This window comes from Propithecus coquereli, unplaced genomic scaffold (genome assembly GCF_000956105.1).
Source record: "Propithecus coquereli isolate 6110/MARCELLA unplaced genomic scaffold, Pcoq_1.0 Scaffold235, whole genome shotgun sequence".
Lineage (NCBI taxonomy): Eukaryota > Metazoa > Chordata > Mammalia > Primates > Indriidae > Propithecus > Propithecus coquereli.
The window spans coordinates 2,695,252-2,710,463 of NW_012147897.1; the positions used below are offsets into that span (position 1 = coordinate 2,695,252).

The window sequence follows — 15,212 nt, forward strand, 5'->3', positions numbered from 1 at the left end:
TCGGGGACCCGGCTGTGAAGGTGAGCACACCAGGAAGCGGGGGGACAGGGCACGTGAGGAGTGTTTGTGGTGGCCGTCCTGGGCCACACTCTGTATGTGTGGATCCACAGCATTATTCTCAGCTTCCCGACGAGGACACTGAGGCCCAGTCCCCAGGGCTATCAAGTGGTGGAGCCAGATTTTAACTCAGACCTTCTGACTCCCAAGTTCATGATGTTTCATATGCTGTTGGTGGGAGTGGAAACGGATATAATCCTTTTGAATGCCAACTTGACAAAATCTAATAAAATTAAATACACATACCTTTTTGATTCTCCTTTGGAATTTACCCAATATTTATATGAGAACACATTTATGTAACAAGGCAGTGTGTACACTTATGAGTTTTATGCAGAAAAAAAAGTGTCCTGGAAGAATACACAACTGCATGTCCCCAGTGCTAGGAACGGAGAGCTTGTGGGGCCCCTCCCCTAACAGGCCAAGCCCTGGTCCTCAGGGTGGCTGGCTGGAAGCCAGAGGGACTCAGCCTTTACCCAGGAGTCCTCTATCTACCAGTAAAATCTCCTTTCACACAATTTATTACTCCTCACAGTGGAGGTTCAGGAAAGGAGAGAGGGAAAATAAAGACTGTAACTTATTTATTTCCACCTCTGGTGCCCAGGATATTGCACCTGGCAGGTGGTGGCTTCAGGGACTGTGTGTCCCATGGATGGATTAATTGACTTCCTCCTCTCTGTGTCTGTTAAGTGGTCTAAAGGAGGGCCCAGGAGTGTCTATAAGAAGCATGGTCTTTTTGGAAAAGTCTGTTAACCCAAATCTTTCTACAGGAAAACTCAGCAAATTTAATTCCATTTTTTTATTATTCAACATTTTATACATAATAAATACAAACTTTTTACAGCCACTGTAAAGAAAGCACATCTGCACAGAGGCTCCCTCTGAGCCCTGCCCCGTGCATTGTGACACTGGGTTACATGTCCTGGAGGGAGGGGTTATTTTTTAAAAAGGAGGCATATTTTTACAACTTTGTTTTTTAAAATAAAATTAGCAGCTCTTCCAAAAAATATTTTAAAATATAACAAAAGACTTCAAATAACCCTCTGAGGTTGTGGAAAACCCAAATTCAAGGACAATTTCGCTAGCTAAAGAGAAAATACAAGACTGGGTGGTAAGAACTGCTCTATTTATAAGCACTTTGAAGATTTTTAGTATGTCAAAAAATTTTAAAATCTTAAAAAAAACCACCCTTTAAATTTCTTTTTTAAACTTAAGAATAAGTTTGATAAACACAAAAAGACCTCAAATAGATCAACAGGTTAAGAAATGCAAAAAACAAAAACAAAAAAACCCAAAATCACAGAGAAGATTCATCAATGGGTATTGTCACCAAAGTGATCAAATGACTAACTGAAAATTTCTTCAGCTATGGCCTTACTTTTGGTCAAAAATCCCATGGGGACATTGGGCGAGCATTTCAAGTTTTTAAAGATTCTTAGGAGGGATGGAGTTTTCAAAGCATAAAACAACTTTTGGATTAAATTCTGCAAATCTGATTTTTTAACAAAAGTAAAAAAAGCAACTGGCACACATCCCTTAGTTCCTAGGTATTGCACCCCCTACCTTCCAAAGGAGCAGACAGCTGGAGTCCTACTCTGGGCCCCTGCTGCTGCGGCTCGCTGGCCCGCAGAGAACACCACTCCTGGCTCTCCCTGTGACACATGAAGACACACGAAGTCTTTTTCTTGTCCATCTGCATTTATGCAGGGTGTGCAATCCTTCAGTCCTTTCTCACAGGAAGCTGGTTTCCTCCAGGAGCCCACAGGTTCTTCCTCCCAAGAAAATGTCAGGGCACTGGGACCTGGAAGCTGCATTTTCCATGGGTGACAGCTGGACTGGACCGGTGCACTGGCTTGAGAATAAAATAATGCTAGAGGCCTCCCCACAGAGAAGCTCAACAATGCAGGTAGGTGTCCTCAGTTTATCTAGACATTCAGATTCTAAGGATACTGGTAAGAAGAATATATGCTGTAAAAATTAAGATGAAAAATACCCAAATACAAAAAGAACATTAAATCGGCTTGTTTCAGATCTGGAAGCTCCATTTCTGCTTTAGCCGTAGCCTCCTTTCTATTAGTCTATGTGATGGACAAGATGTGGCTACTAGTTCAGCCCCTCCATATTAGCTCCACTAATTCTAAATGAATGGCATAGATATTAATACAAAGGACACTGTTATCATTTTAGATCTGTTAGTTGTGGAAGAGATGTGCGTTAATGCAACTGGTGCTAAACTCAGGGCAGTCCACTTTTTTCACTTTCTCAGTCTGGGGACTAACCTCGGGGAGGAGCCAGCCTCTCCTGAAATCCCTCCTTCTGTTTCCTTAGATAGCCAACATGATCTGATTAATACTTAATCAGATGAGCAAAAGCCACTTGAAGAAAGATGAGAATCTTTGCCACATCCTGTGGCCACAGTAATATACTGTACAAGTGCACATGATCAGTAATTCTGTGACTGTGTCCTGGAACGAGGCCTGGTCTTGAGTTTCATATAAAAAAGGACCACTGTTAGGCATGAGGGCTGCCCCACTCTCTCTGCCTAGGGTCCACTAGGATTTGTGCTATGGTAGGAGAGATGACATAGAAAATGACAACAAAAAAAGGCACAAAATATTCAAATTGTGGGAGGAGTCCACCAGGCCACCCAGTCACATATAAACCTCCTTGTTTTTGCTCTGTTCAAGAGTCATCATCATGCAAAGGTGCCTAACACAAGACTGGCCAAGCTCCCAAGCCTGGCCTTGATTGTAGCAGTAATGGATGGGCAAACCCATCGTCACACAAGTGTGATTTCCACGTCCTCGATCTTTTCTGCTGGCCTTCGGTGGTTCTGCGTAGGTGGAGGGGGAGCTGCCCGGACCTGAGCAGGAAACAATCACATGGATGGTCGGTCAGCTTCCTGATGCAGTGCCTGAAGCACCCCCAAACCCAATTACTCATCTATCCAAGGACACGGGGACCCTAGGGGTCTCAGAAATGCTCTGAGCACATGCTTTCCATCTAATCTTCACTATTTCCCACACAGAGAAGCAGTTGTTCTTCTCAATGAAATGTCAAATCCACAAATCAGGTTCTTGCCTAGGCTGAAAGCACAAGAGTCACATGGGCACAAGAGTCACTGTAGTCCTCAAATCCTTCTCCAAAGCAAAGGCCTGGAGTTGGAAGCAAGAGGGAGCAATGTTTAGAAAACTGAAATCATTTCAGCATGTCTTAGGAGGAGAGCTGCAAGAGCTAAGGCTAGAGAGGCAGGCTGAGATTAAGTCATGAAGAGCCTTGTTAAGCCATGCTAAGAAATCTGTGCTTTATTCTGTAGGCAAATAGGAGTTTTTGGTGGATGTTAAGCAGTATTAGATCTGTGAAATGATGACTCAGGTAACAGTATGGAGAAAAGATCAGAGGTGGGCAAGAGTTCAAGTAAGAAGACAATTTAGGAGACTTGGAGTCTGCTAGATGAGAATTACTTTAGCCTGAACTAGGGTGCCGGCAATGGGGGATGTAGAGAGGTGGAAAGATTGGAGAGCTGTTTCTCAGGTCAACCTGGCAGGACCTGGTGATGGCTGTTTGTGGAAGGCAGGGCCAGGGAGGTATCAAGATTGATGCCAGAACACCTGTAGGATGAGGGTTCCATTCACCAAGACAGGTGATATGGGAGAGGGAGAATGGGAGGGAAGATAATTAACTCATTTTTGCCGAGTTTTGGGGGTTTGGGACGTATAAGTTGAGACGTCCACAAGTCTGAAGCTCAGGGAAGAGATCGGATTGGCAGTTAGAAATCTGGGAGTTGCTGGTGTATGAGTGGTTATCACAGCTGTGAGAATTGATTAGATCACTTGGGAAGAGTGCTTTCAATGACTTCAGGAGAAGCAGCCCAGGGACAGAACCATGACAAGTGTTAGCAGAGAAGAGTAGAGGCAGAGAAGCCTGTGACGGTCCATGAAAAGGTAGGGCCCGAGAGGCAGGGAGCAAGCCGGGAAAGCGCGGTGCAGCAAGCATGTCAGCCGCTTTGCTCCGTTCCCACCCTTACCCACAAGGCCATGCCACCACCACTTCTTTCTAGGACACTGCTCCAGCCTCGTAAGGGCTCCCCACGTCCATTCTCACACCTTCCATTCATTCGCCACTTGGCTGCCACAGCAATGTTTTAAAAATGCAAAACTTGCCCCAGGACTGTCCTGCTTACCACCTTACAATGGCTTCCTGTCACATTTAGGATAAAGACCCAAGTCCTTAACAAGGCACTCAACACACATCAGCTGAATGGATGAAGCCAAAGGAAGCCAGTGGTTCATCTATTGGTGTCAAAAGCTGATAAAGGTCAAGGAAGATAAAATTGCAAATTATGCGCTGGATTACCAAGGTCAAAGTTATGACCTTGGAGTGCAGTGAGGGGCAGAACTGAGATGTCGGTAAAGTGAGGTGAGTAGAGGCAACTATTTGCAAGAATATATTCACCCTGAGAATAGAAGCTCTTTGAGGCTATGATGTGTACCTTATTATTTCATCTCAATGTTCCTCAAGGAGGCAAATACAGGCTTGGAAAAGAGGTTCTTAATAAGTGCTTGCTGAGAAAAAAGTGCTTCTTTTTCATAATGAGACCACTTTAATGCTCACGAAGTCTTGTTATAATGTAAATACACTTTCCTACCTATCATCTTGCGATCTCACCATGGCTCAGTGAAAAAAGTTCCAGTGTAGACTAAACGTTCTAAGATGAGTTGATTTTTATTGCTTCCTTTTCAATAGCTCTTTTTACCTTCTCAAACCTATTTCCCCCTTGCTTGGCAGAATCAGCAACAACACGTGGGCCACGGGGAACCATTTCTAACTTTGTATTTGGAAGAACTACGCATTCAGTGACCCTGCAGAGAGGAGACTTACAGGTCGCAGTTTGCCATATGAGGTCTCAGGAGTGTGCCTTGATGCCTGTGAGAATCCTGGTGATTCAGCATGAAGGCTGTTTTCTAAGGGAGAGAACCAAAGCAGCTCACTTTATTTGAGTTGTTGAGCAATAAAAATGCTAATGCAGATCTGTTTGCCCTTCAGGCGAATATGTGGATTTCTGAAGTGAAAATGCATTCAGACCCATGCCCAGGAGAACCCTTACCATTTGCTGAAGGAGACTGGGGAAAGTACTGGGAGCTCCTCTTATCTGGGCTGGGGTAGGGGCTGCTGGGAGGCTGGTCGTACAGCGGCAGTGGAGGCAGGGAGGCATGCGGCTTGGGGGAGGGAGAGATCTGCAGCAAAGGGAAGGAGGTTACCAGGCGCCCACCTCCTCAGGCAGGAGAGAGCCTGGCTGCTTCTCTGACTGTTCCGCACACAGTCCTTTCTCTGGAGCTAAGTTAAGACTATTATAACCTTGTGAGCCTCATTAGAAGCAAAGGAGCCTAAAATAACCACCCTAAACCCCAATTTTGTGTTGCACTTAACTTTTTACTCTCACCAATCTCATTATATTATTGATTTTGGCTTATTTTAAACAGTTATCAAGTTAGACCATTCTCTAAGGTTCTACTGAAAACATACCAAATTAGCCAATTCAGTAAATTCAGTGAAGAACAAAAAAGGGGACAAGTCGTATCTTTTTTGGTGAAGATAAAAAATAACTGGCTGAGTTTCTGACTTCCCCAGGCTCTGTACACGTCAGGCTAAGTGGTCACAGTCACCATGCAAACGAGAGCGGCAATCACGTTCCTTATTCCTCTACCTGCCGGGCTGCAGATGGAAACGCAGAGAGGACAAACCAAACTGTGACGGCAAGATTCCCTATGATGAGCTAAGTCCAAGGCCATCTGAGAGTGGAATGGGGGATCTGGCAGCTGGTTAATTCTCTGAAATGGACTGGCAGATCTGAGCTCGGCAGGGAGGCTCTGACAGTGAGGGAGAGAAATAGCCGAGTGTTTTACTACATAAACTAACATTCCCTCTCTGGTCTGTTTCCTTCTCTCCACTAAAGAAAACTCTGGTATGTTGTGTACAATTTAGCATTTTGGTTAACCGATTCCGAGGATAGAATATGGGAGAAGGGAGGTGTAATAGGACCATATTCCACAATGGCTGACAAGTCTCTGGTTTCTCAAATTCAGTTTTGCAGACACGCTGAGAGCTGAAGTGGTGAGAGTGAGGCAGAGGCTACAGCCCACTTTTGTTTGGATCAACAGACCCCTTGGGAGTCATTTTCTTTAAACATCTTTTAATTCAGATTCCTCCCCTCTCATGTACCTGAATCTCCTTCATCCATGGAGTGTCACCATTTTCTGAGGCTGAAAGTTCTTCCACAAGCACCGATGGGAAAACTCCAATCCGCCCATTGAATTCCCCTTCCCAGAAGCCATCATCATCTTGGTTTTCTTTGTTCAAGATACGGATGATCGCTCCCTCAGGAAAAGATAACTCATCATCTGTCTGGCCCTCATAATCATAAAGTGCTTTCACAAAACAGACTAGGGAGCAAGAGAGAGACAAACCTGGTGAGAACACTGACAGCCAGGTTGCTCTGCAACCACCCCTTCACTCAACTAAAATAGCATCATATAGAATAGAGTAAAGTTGTAATTTTTTTTTTTTTACTCACTGAAGATCAACTTTAGGTTCTACTGTACAGGACAAATGTGACCAAATAAAGGAAAACATATCATAGGATAGGAATAAAGTTGTGCTTTTTAACCTACTGAAGGCTTACTCCAGGGCAATATAGTTTAGGTCAAATGTGACCAAATAAAGAGTGCCTTGTTTCAGTCTTTACCACTGGCATCTCCGTTGAGGCTGCCTGAAACGAGTTCTGCTTCCATGGAATTGCTGGACGTGTGTGACCGACTGTCCAAAGCAGCTAGGGACTGCAGCATGCTCAGTAGGCTGTTCGAGGTGGGAAACTGTAGGTACTTTTCTGGCACGTAACCCACTTGGCCAACTTTATTTCGAGCCTGGGTAAAAGACATGTGACAAAACAAGTTTGCACACACAAACAAATTTGGACAGGGCATAACAAGAACCAAAACAAACTCCTAAAAATGTCACAAGAAGGGGCGATATGAGCAAAGGAATATACCTTTACCCAGTCTTCCATATCTCCATCTTCAATCACTTCTAACACCTCATGTTCCTCAATGGTCAACTCATCTGGTTGAGAAGCCTGCAATGTAGGATGGTCATGGACAAAATTAAAAAGGTTAGATAAAGAGCAGATGTGAGCTGATCATAACAAAATATTGAAATGATTTTGAGAAACGTATTGAACATAAAAATTTAAATGCTGTAAAACTATCATAATGCGGTGAAGTTTTACTTTCAAAAACTAAATAAAATAAAACCACAACAAAAACTGGAGAAACTGAATCGTCAAGAGGCAATCAGGTTCAATGGACAGAGCACCATGCTGGAGGTAGAAGAGCTGGGTCCCAACTCCAGCTTATGTGTCTATCAGTAAGTTTTTCAACTTGATGCCTCAATTTCTTCAAAATGACAGTCCTGCCATTCTCCAGAGAACGTGGGAAAGGGCAATGTGGGATGAATAAGCACAAAACCATGATGGCTTGGGAAACAGAGGCAAAGAAGAAGGCACTGAGTTGGAACTGCTATAATGGAGGTGCATGCTGTGAAAATGCAAAGAACTATGTACATGAATTAGATGACAGCTTGAGCAGTGCCTAGGATTATCTGGAATCACTGTAACACAGTGGCCAAAAGAGGAAAATTGTGGGAAAGGAAATGATTGTGATCAGTCAAGGTTTGCATTTATTATGCTCCAACATAACTGTTAAGACTAGGCTGATCCACTTGGGTTCTTCTGCACAAGCTGCTAACTGTACTGGCTTTATTATCCCTGACAGCAGGAATCCACTAGCATCGGCCACCTAGATATTGCCCCTGAGATTGCAAAACCTGAGAGGAAACTCTCAGAGGCTCTGTGGAGGGGTCAGAAAATCCATTTGGCTTTGCTTCCTAAAGAGCCTTGCCTGCCACATGTGATCGGCAGGGGCTTGCTGGCGTCTTCTGGCTCTCTAGTAAATAGTCTTAAAAGCTTTCCCCAAGTCCCAAGATCAGTTAAAACTATCATCTATGACCATACAGTTCTTCAAATCTCACAATTTCAAAGTGTAAAATATTTCCCAGTTATGTAAGCAAAAACAAGGACAAAAAACGGGTCACTTTCCAAAGCCCATTTCCCATTTCATGAACATTAAAATATTTCATCAAAACCCAGATTCTGGATGTTGCCATAGCTCATTGAGACAGAAAAATAATATTGAAAATAGCTGACCAATTACAGAATATTCTAGGATCAGATTTTCAAGAAAATTACCTCATCTCAAAATATGAGGGGGAAAAAACTTGCTCATTTACTGTTGGTAGCTTTTCCCGTGGATTTATTTGCTACTTTGAAACCACACTATGCCTTGAATGTATCAGGAAAAGGTACCTTTGTAATAAAGATGTTTTCCTAATTCCATGGTAAGACTTAAAAAGTACCAACACAACCAGACATTAATGTATGTGAGAGCAAAGCAGGAGGGACAGAGCACCTTTAAATATATTGCTGCCCTTGTAAGGAAAAAAAAAGCCACGGAAGCCATGCTTGGTGGCATATGCCTATAATCCCAGCTCCTTAGAAGGCTATGGCAGGAATATTGCTTGAGCCCAGGAGTTTGATACCAGCCTGGGCAACATAGCAAGACCCCATCTCAAAAAGAAAGTCACAGAGGTCCACACAAGTTGTCCAACATTGCAGCAGCACTAGTTGTCCAACATAAGCAGACACTAGCTTGATCATACCATCCTTAGGCAGTGATGTCCAATTCTTCCACTTAACAAGGTCAAGTCCTCTGCGCAGCAATCAAGACCCTACAGAGTTTGGTCCCCATGGGCCTCTTGATGCTTTGGACTCAGCACACCTGTTCTCTGGGCACACCATGTTCTCCCTTGCCTCTATGTTCTTACCAGGCTACTCTTTCTGCCCAGCATGCTCTGCTCCCTTTTTCTATCTGATGAATGGATTTAGATTACTGTGGGTTTAAGTTCAGCTTCAGTCTGTTTCTATGGGCAAGTGACTATAAGATGTCTTTGAGCCCCAGTTTTCTTTTTTTTCCTATTAGAATATAAGCTCCATGAGGGCAGAGATTTTTGTCTGTTTGATTAATGCTATATCCCAGAGCCTAGAAAAGAGCACAGCACTGATATACGGAAGATGTTCAAGTAATATTTGTTAAATAAATGGAGTATTTGATAATATCTTCCTTATAGGCTTATTGTAGTTATTATTACTCATGATTTGAGGCTCATCTCCTATGTTTCCCCCACCAGCCATGATGAACTAGTTGCCTGCTCATTCTTTTGTTCTTATAAGGCTTTGAGCATCCCTTTAACACTGACTACCATGGCACTCTAGTTAGCTGTTATTAGTCCTGTGGGCTTCCTACTAGAAAGACTTAAGGCAGGCAGGGACTGTATTTCTTCTCACTTATCCCACCTGAAGACAGCAAGTGGTCAGTAAATACTTATTAAATATACACATGGTCTCATACTGTCTCCTTAAGTCCAGTGACAACCAGAACTCCATTCCCACCAATCTCTCTCCAAAATTTCTGCCTTTTCTTTTAAAACAGTATGTTTAAAAACAAAATTTCCTGATTATATAATACATGTTCCTTGCAGAAAAGTTGGAAAATATGCATAATTGAGGTCTTAAGGTACATATAATTTGGTATCCTACTTTTTTATTTGATATTATAAGTGTTTCTTTTTATATAAAAACTTACTAATGTAAATTTCAATAATCTTCATAATATCATATGTTATGGTTATGGTACATGAATGGTAATTTAACTATTCTCTTATTGGACTTCTAACTTGGAGCTATTATAAAGTATATAAAGTAGTACTATAACGAAAGGACATTTTTATATCCAAAACATTTTTCTATATTATGATTTATTTCCTTGGGATGGATTAATACGGTCAAAAGTTATTAACATTTTTAAGGCTTTTGAATCTAACAAAGCTTTTCTTTGTTCTTACCAGATTATTCTAGGCCTTCTGTGTTGGTCTGGACTATAGGAATCATGATTAGGCTTAACATCAGTCTCTCTCTATTCTAATCTATCCTCTAAAGCATCTATACCATGAGCAGGGTTACCTTCTCCAAATCCAATCTGATTTTAGGACATCCAGTGGATCCTCCCAGCCAGGATAAAAACTAAACTTCTAAGTCTGGTACAAAGGCCCTTTAGGATCTGAAAACAAACAGCTTTACATCCAACTCCTCTGTTCCCTCACTGGATGCTCCCACCCCACTGAACTGACCATTTCCTGAACACCCTATACTCTTACTGCACTCTGTATCTGCTGCTATACTCTTTGCTTAGAAGGCTCTTTCTGCTCTCTATGTTCTCACTCTATCTAGAAATGTCTTATTCATGACCTAATTTAAATGCCACCTCATCTATAAAATTTCTCCCAACTATCACAGGTAGAATTAGTGGCTTTACCTTTACTATAAATCTTTTCATACATGGTGTCTATTTTCCCATTTAATATTTATCCCCCCTCCAGACGATCCATTCCTGGAGGGCAGGAATAATGTCATATTCATTCTTACATCCTCAAAAGTTATTGCATATTGGGCACTCAATAAACGTTTATTCAGTGATTAACTGACTGTATAGTTTTTTTTTTTTTTTTTTTTTTGAGACGGAGTCTCACTCTGTTGCCTGGGCTAGAGTGCCGTGGCGTCAGCCTAGCTCACAGCAACCTCAAACTCCTGGCTCAAGCGATCGTCCTGCCTCAGCCTCCCGAGTAGCTGGGACTACAGGCACGCGCCACCATGCCCGGCTAATTTTTTCTATATATTTTTTTGTCCGATTAATTTCTTTGTATTTTTTTTAATAGAGACGGGGTCTCGCTCTTGCTCAGGCTGGTTTCGAACTCCTGAGCTCAAACAATCCGCCCGCCTCGGCCTCCCAGAGTGTTAGGATTACAGGCGTGAGCCCGGCCGACTGTATAGATTTTTATAGTCTGGTTTACCAGAGGGACATGCCTGGGATATGTCAATAGAGGGAATGTTGGATGAATGTGAGCTGTTTAAAATCACTCAGACACTTAGGACCCTTCTCCATTTAAGGATCTTAAATTTTAGTTCTGGAACTTTCAAGTAAATATAACAATAAGAGGTGACGTCGGGAAACATTCCCAACCCTAGTTTTATAATACCCTATATATAAAGACCTTTCCAAGTATCTCAGAAGATGATTTCAAATTTTCTAAAGATTATAAAAACAATTTAAATTGGAAAAAAAAACCCTTTTAGAAAACAGGAAGTATTATGAATTTAAATATATAATGAAAGGATATTAAACTCAAAAGTCTGGAAATCACTGATATTGAGAAGTAAATACTGCCACCTTTTGGCTACACAAGGATGATGGTGGTGGGAGTGAGACTGTCCAGTACATGATAGTTGAAGATTCTCTCCAGACCCTCCCTCTGCTGTTAGCTCTTGGCATTATCCTTTCTCACTGATGTCTCCATCAGAATGGGGGCCAGAGAAAGGTTTGTTGTTCATGCCCTCCTTCCATCATTCATTATACAGCCCACAATTGTTTACTGGTGATCTACCATGTGCCGGGCATTGTCCTAAGTGCTGAAGACACACAGGGTACACAGACACAGACAAGATTTCTGCCTTCAAGGACCTTTAGTGGGGAGTCAGACAAAGAAATATGAAAATAAATAGGATTAAGTTTGGTTGGTAATAAGTGTTATACAGTAAATAAAAGAGGGCATACAAAGTAGTGACTGAGGAGTTGATTATATATTTAGGCAGCTAGGGGTGACCCTAGGAGGCACTATTTGAGCTGAGCTTCAGTGAGGAGCAGTATGCAGCCAACAGACTTGGGGAAAGGGAGTTCTAGGTAGAGGGACCAGCAAGTGAAAGACATGAAGTCAGGAAGGAGCCTGGTGCTTTTGAAGCCCGACAGGAGGCCAGAATGGCCACTGTGCAATGAGTGGGTGGGGCTGGGAATGGTCTAACGTGAAGCTATGAAGCGAGGGAGAATGGCGGGGCCAGATCAGGCTGGACATTAATAGACCTTAGGGAAGAGTTTGGGTTTTTTTCTACATGTAATGGAAAGCTTAAAAAGGATTTTTAAGGAAGAGGATTAAAATCATCTCCTTTATGTGTTAATAATTCTGGCTTCAGAGTAGAAAATGGACTGTTGGAAGGCAAGCATGAAAGAGGGAGACCAATTAGGAGGATTTTTTTCCTTTCACGGTAATCAAAGCAATGGTTTAGACCAAGATGGTGGCAGCAGAGATGGTGAACATGAGTAGATTCAGGATATGTTTTGGAGGTGGAGTCAATAGCACTGGCTGGATTAGAGGAGTGAGGGAAAGGAAGGAACTGAGGAATTGAAACTCAATTTACTTTGGGCTGAATAAAAAATTAGTGGGAAAGCAGGGCAGGGGTGAGAGAGATTAAGAACTATTATACCAAATCAGGTTTGGAAACTCTGGCATCTATTTACCCCGGTCCCTGCTTAATACGGATAACTAGAGTTGTTTATATTGGGATGAAGAAAGGCAAGGTTTTAAAAACTGCTTTGTAACACAACTTTCCTTTGGTATCAATTTTGAGGGTCATCCTAATGGAGGGTCCTATGCCAAGGAGGTGACTGATAATAAGGATAAAGAGTTCTATTTACTGAGAATTTACTAGATGCCAGGCACTGTGCTAAGTGCTTTGCTATAAAAGTATTACCTTATTTGATCTTTGCATGGACCCTACAATATTGTTCTTATGGTATAGATAAAGAAACTGAGGCTCACAGAGACTAAGGGATTAGTGCAAGGCATACAGCTCATAAGTGGCAGAGACAGGATTTTCACCCAGGTATTTTGAAGCAGAGCCTAAACTCTTCAACATTATGTTATGTTGCCTCTAATATTATTAACTCTACAACAATTATATGCTAAGCACAGTATGAGAGGCTGGGTAGATACATTCACATGTATCCTCAGAGCTGTCACAATTTAGTAACAGCAATATGTTGGAGAAATACAAACCTTGTAGGAATAAACAACTTTGCAGGTGAGTGGATAATTTCTTAAGGTGCCAGAAGGGCTGGAACTGCTGTCATCAAAAACATCCATGTTGTCTTCAAACTCTTCTCCTTCTTCTCTTTCGGTATCTGCATTAAGCTAAGAAAAATGAGAAGCCATTGGCTATTTTGCTTACTTCAGAATGGCTTAAAGCAGGAAAAACACTTAAAATTTGATTGTTTAAAAATGTTAATTTACCCATTTAACTCCACATAGAAATGACAAATCTGTTCTCACTTGCATTTCTCATGTTTTGAGAGGATAGAGTTTTTTTGTTTGTTTGTTTTAGAAACAGGATCTTGCTCTGTTACCCAGACTGGAGTGCAATGGCATGATCATAGTTCATTGCAGCCTAGGCTCAAGTGATCCTCCTGCCTCGGCCTCCCCAAGTAGCTAGGACTACAAGTGTATTACCACACCTGGCTAATTTTTAAATTTTTTGTACAGATGGGGTCTTGCTATGTTGCTCAGGCTGATATTGAATTCCTGGCCTCATGTGATCCTCCTGCCTTGGCCTCCCAAAGTGCTTGAATTACAGATGTGAGCCACCATGTATGGCTGGATAGAGATTTTTTTTAAAACCAAGAGTAAAATGTTTTTGAAATATATGAGAAATATTTATCAGTATTGTTCACTTTTCACCAAAAAATACTAAGACTTTTTACCATTTTTAAATGGTCATATTAGGAAATATTAAAAAGATTTCTAAGTGCTATCAAAGATGTGGAGAAACAGGCTTTCATCTATGGCTGACAGAAATGTGAATTCATATATCTTTTAAAAAAAAGTGACCTGCCTGAAATTAAAAACTAAACATACTACTTGACCTAAAAATTCTGTTTTTGTGAATACATTACAGAGAAATAAAAGTACTAGGATGTTAAGACTGTATATTCTAATATGTTTATTGCAACATCGCTTGTAGTGACAAAAGCCTGGATATAATGTATATATCCATCAATAGGGGAATGTTTGAATAAACTCTGATGTATTCATATTGTAGATGAATAACACCTGCTAAAAATGAGTTCAGGACTAGAAAGCCCAGTAATAAACCCTCTCATAGTTGATTAAATGATTTTCAACCAGGGTGCTAAGACCATTCAATGGGGGAAAGGACACTTTTTCCACAAATGTTGTGGGAAAAAGTAGATAACCACGTAAAAAGAATGAAGTTGTAACCTTTCCTTACACCATATACAGAAATTAACTCAAATGGTTCAAAGATCTGAACATTAGAACTAAAACTATAAAACTCTTAGAAGAAAACATAGGGGAAAAGCTTCATGATACTAGATTTGGCAATGATTTTTTAGATATGACACCAAAAGCATAGGCAACAAAAAGAAACTAAATAAATTGGATTTTTATCAAAATAAAACACTTTCATGTATCAAAGGACAACAGAATGAAAGGCAACCCCCAGAATGGGAGAAAATATTTTTAAATCATATATCTGATAAAGGATTAATAGCTAGAATATATAAAGAATGACTAAAATTCAACAACAACAACAAAAAACCCAAATAACCCAACTAAAAAATGGACAAAGGACCTGAAGAGACATTTTTTTGAAGAAGATATATAAATGGCCAATAAGCATATGAAAAGATGCTCAACATCATTAAACATCAGCAAAATGCAAATCAGAACTGCAATGAGGCTGCACACAGTGGCTTATGTCTATAATCCCAGCACTTTGGGAGGCCAAAGTGGGAGGATCGCTTGAGGCCAGGAGTTTAAGACCAGCCTGAATAAAACAGTAACACTCTGTCTCTATTTAATAAAAAAAAAAAAATCTGTATACATACACACACACACACACACACACACACACACACACACACACCCCACTATGAGATACCACTTCACGCCCATTAGGATGGCTATTTAAAAAAAAAAACAAACAGAAAATAGCAAGTGTTGGTGAGGATATGAAAAAATCTGAACTACCGTAACACTGCTGGTGGGAATATAAAATGGTACAGCTGCTATGGAAAAAACAGTAGCGTGTTTCCTCAATGAATTAAACATAGAATTACCATATAATTCAGCAATTCCAC

The 15,212-nt window shown here is 41.2% G+C and overlaps 1 protein-coding gene across 1 annotated transcript in view; it reads right to left on the reverse strand.

Annotated features, from left to right (window-relative positions):
* Positions 1–841: 841 nt before the first annotated feature.
* The window catches only part of FCHSD2 (FCH and double SH3 domains 2), a 143,417-nt gene continuing 129,046 nt past the window's right edge, over positions 842–15,212 (reverse strand). The window contains exons 11-17 of the mRNA XM_012645745.1: positions 13,114–13,248; positions 7,106–7,189; positions 6,803–6,980; positions 6,280–6,500; positions 5,165–5,294; positions 4,939–5,021; positions 842–2,920 (exon numbers count right to left, since the gene is read on the reverse strand). Coding sequence (XP_012501199.1) covers positions 2,837–2,920; positions 4,939–5,021; positions 5,165–5,294; positions 6,280–6,500; positions 6,803–6,980; positions 7,106–7,189; positions 13,114–13,248 — 915 coding nt within the window. The 3' untranslated portion in view covers positions 842–2,836. The remainder of the gene's footprint in view (positions 2,921–4,938; positions 5,022–5,164; positions 5,295–6,279; positions 6,501–6,802; positions 6,981–7,105; positions 7,190–13,113; positions 13,249–15,212) is intronic.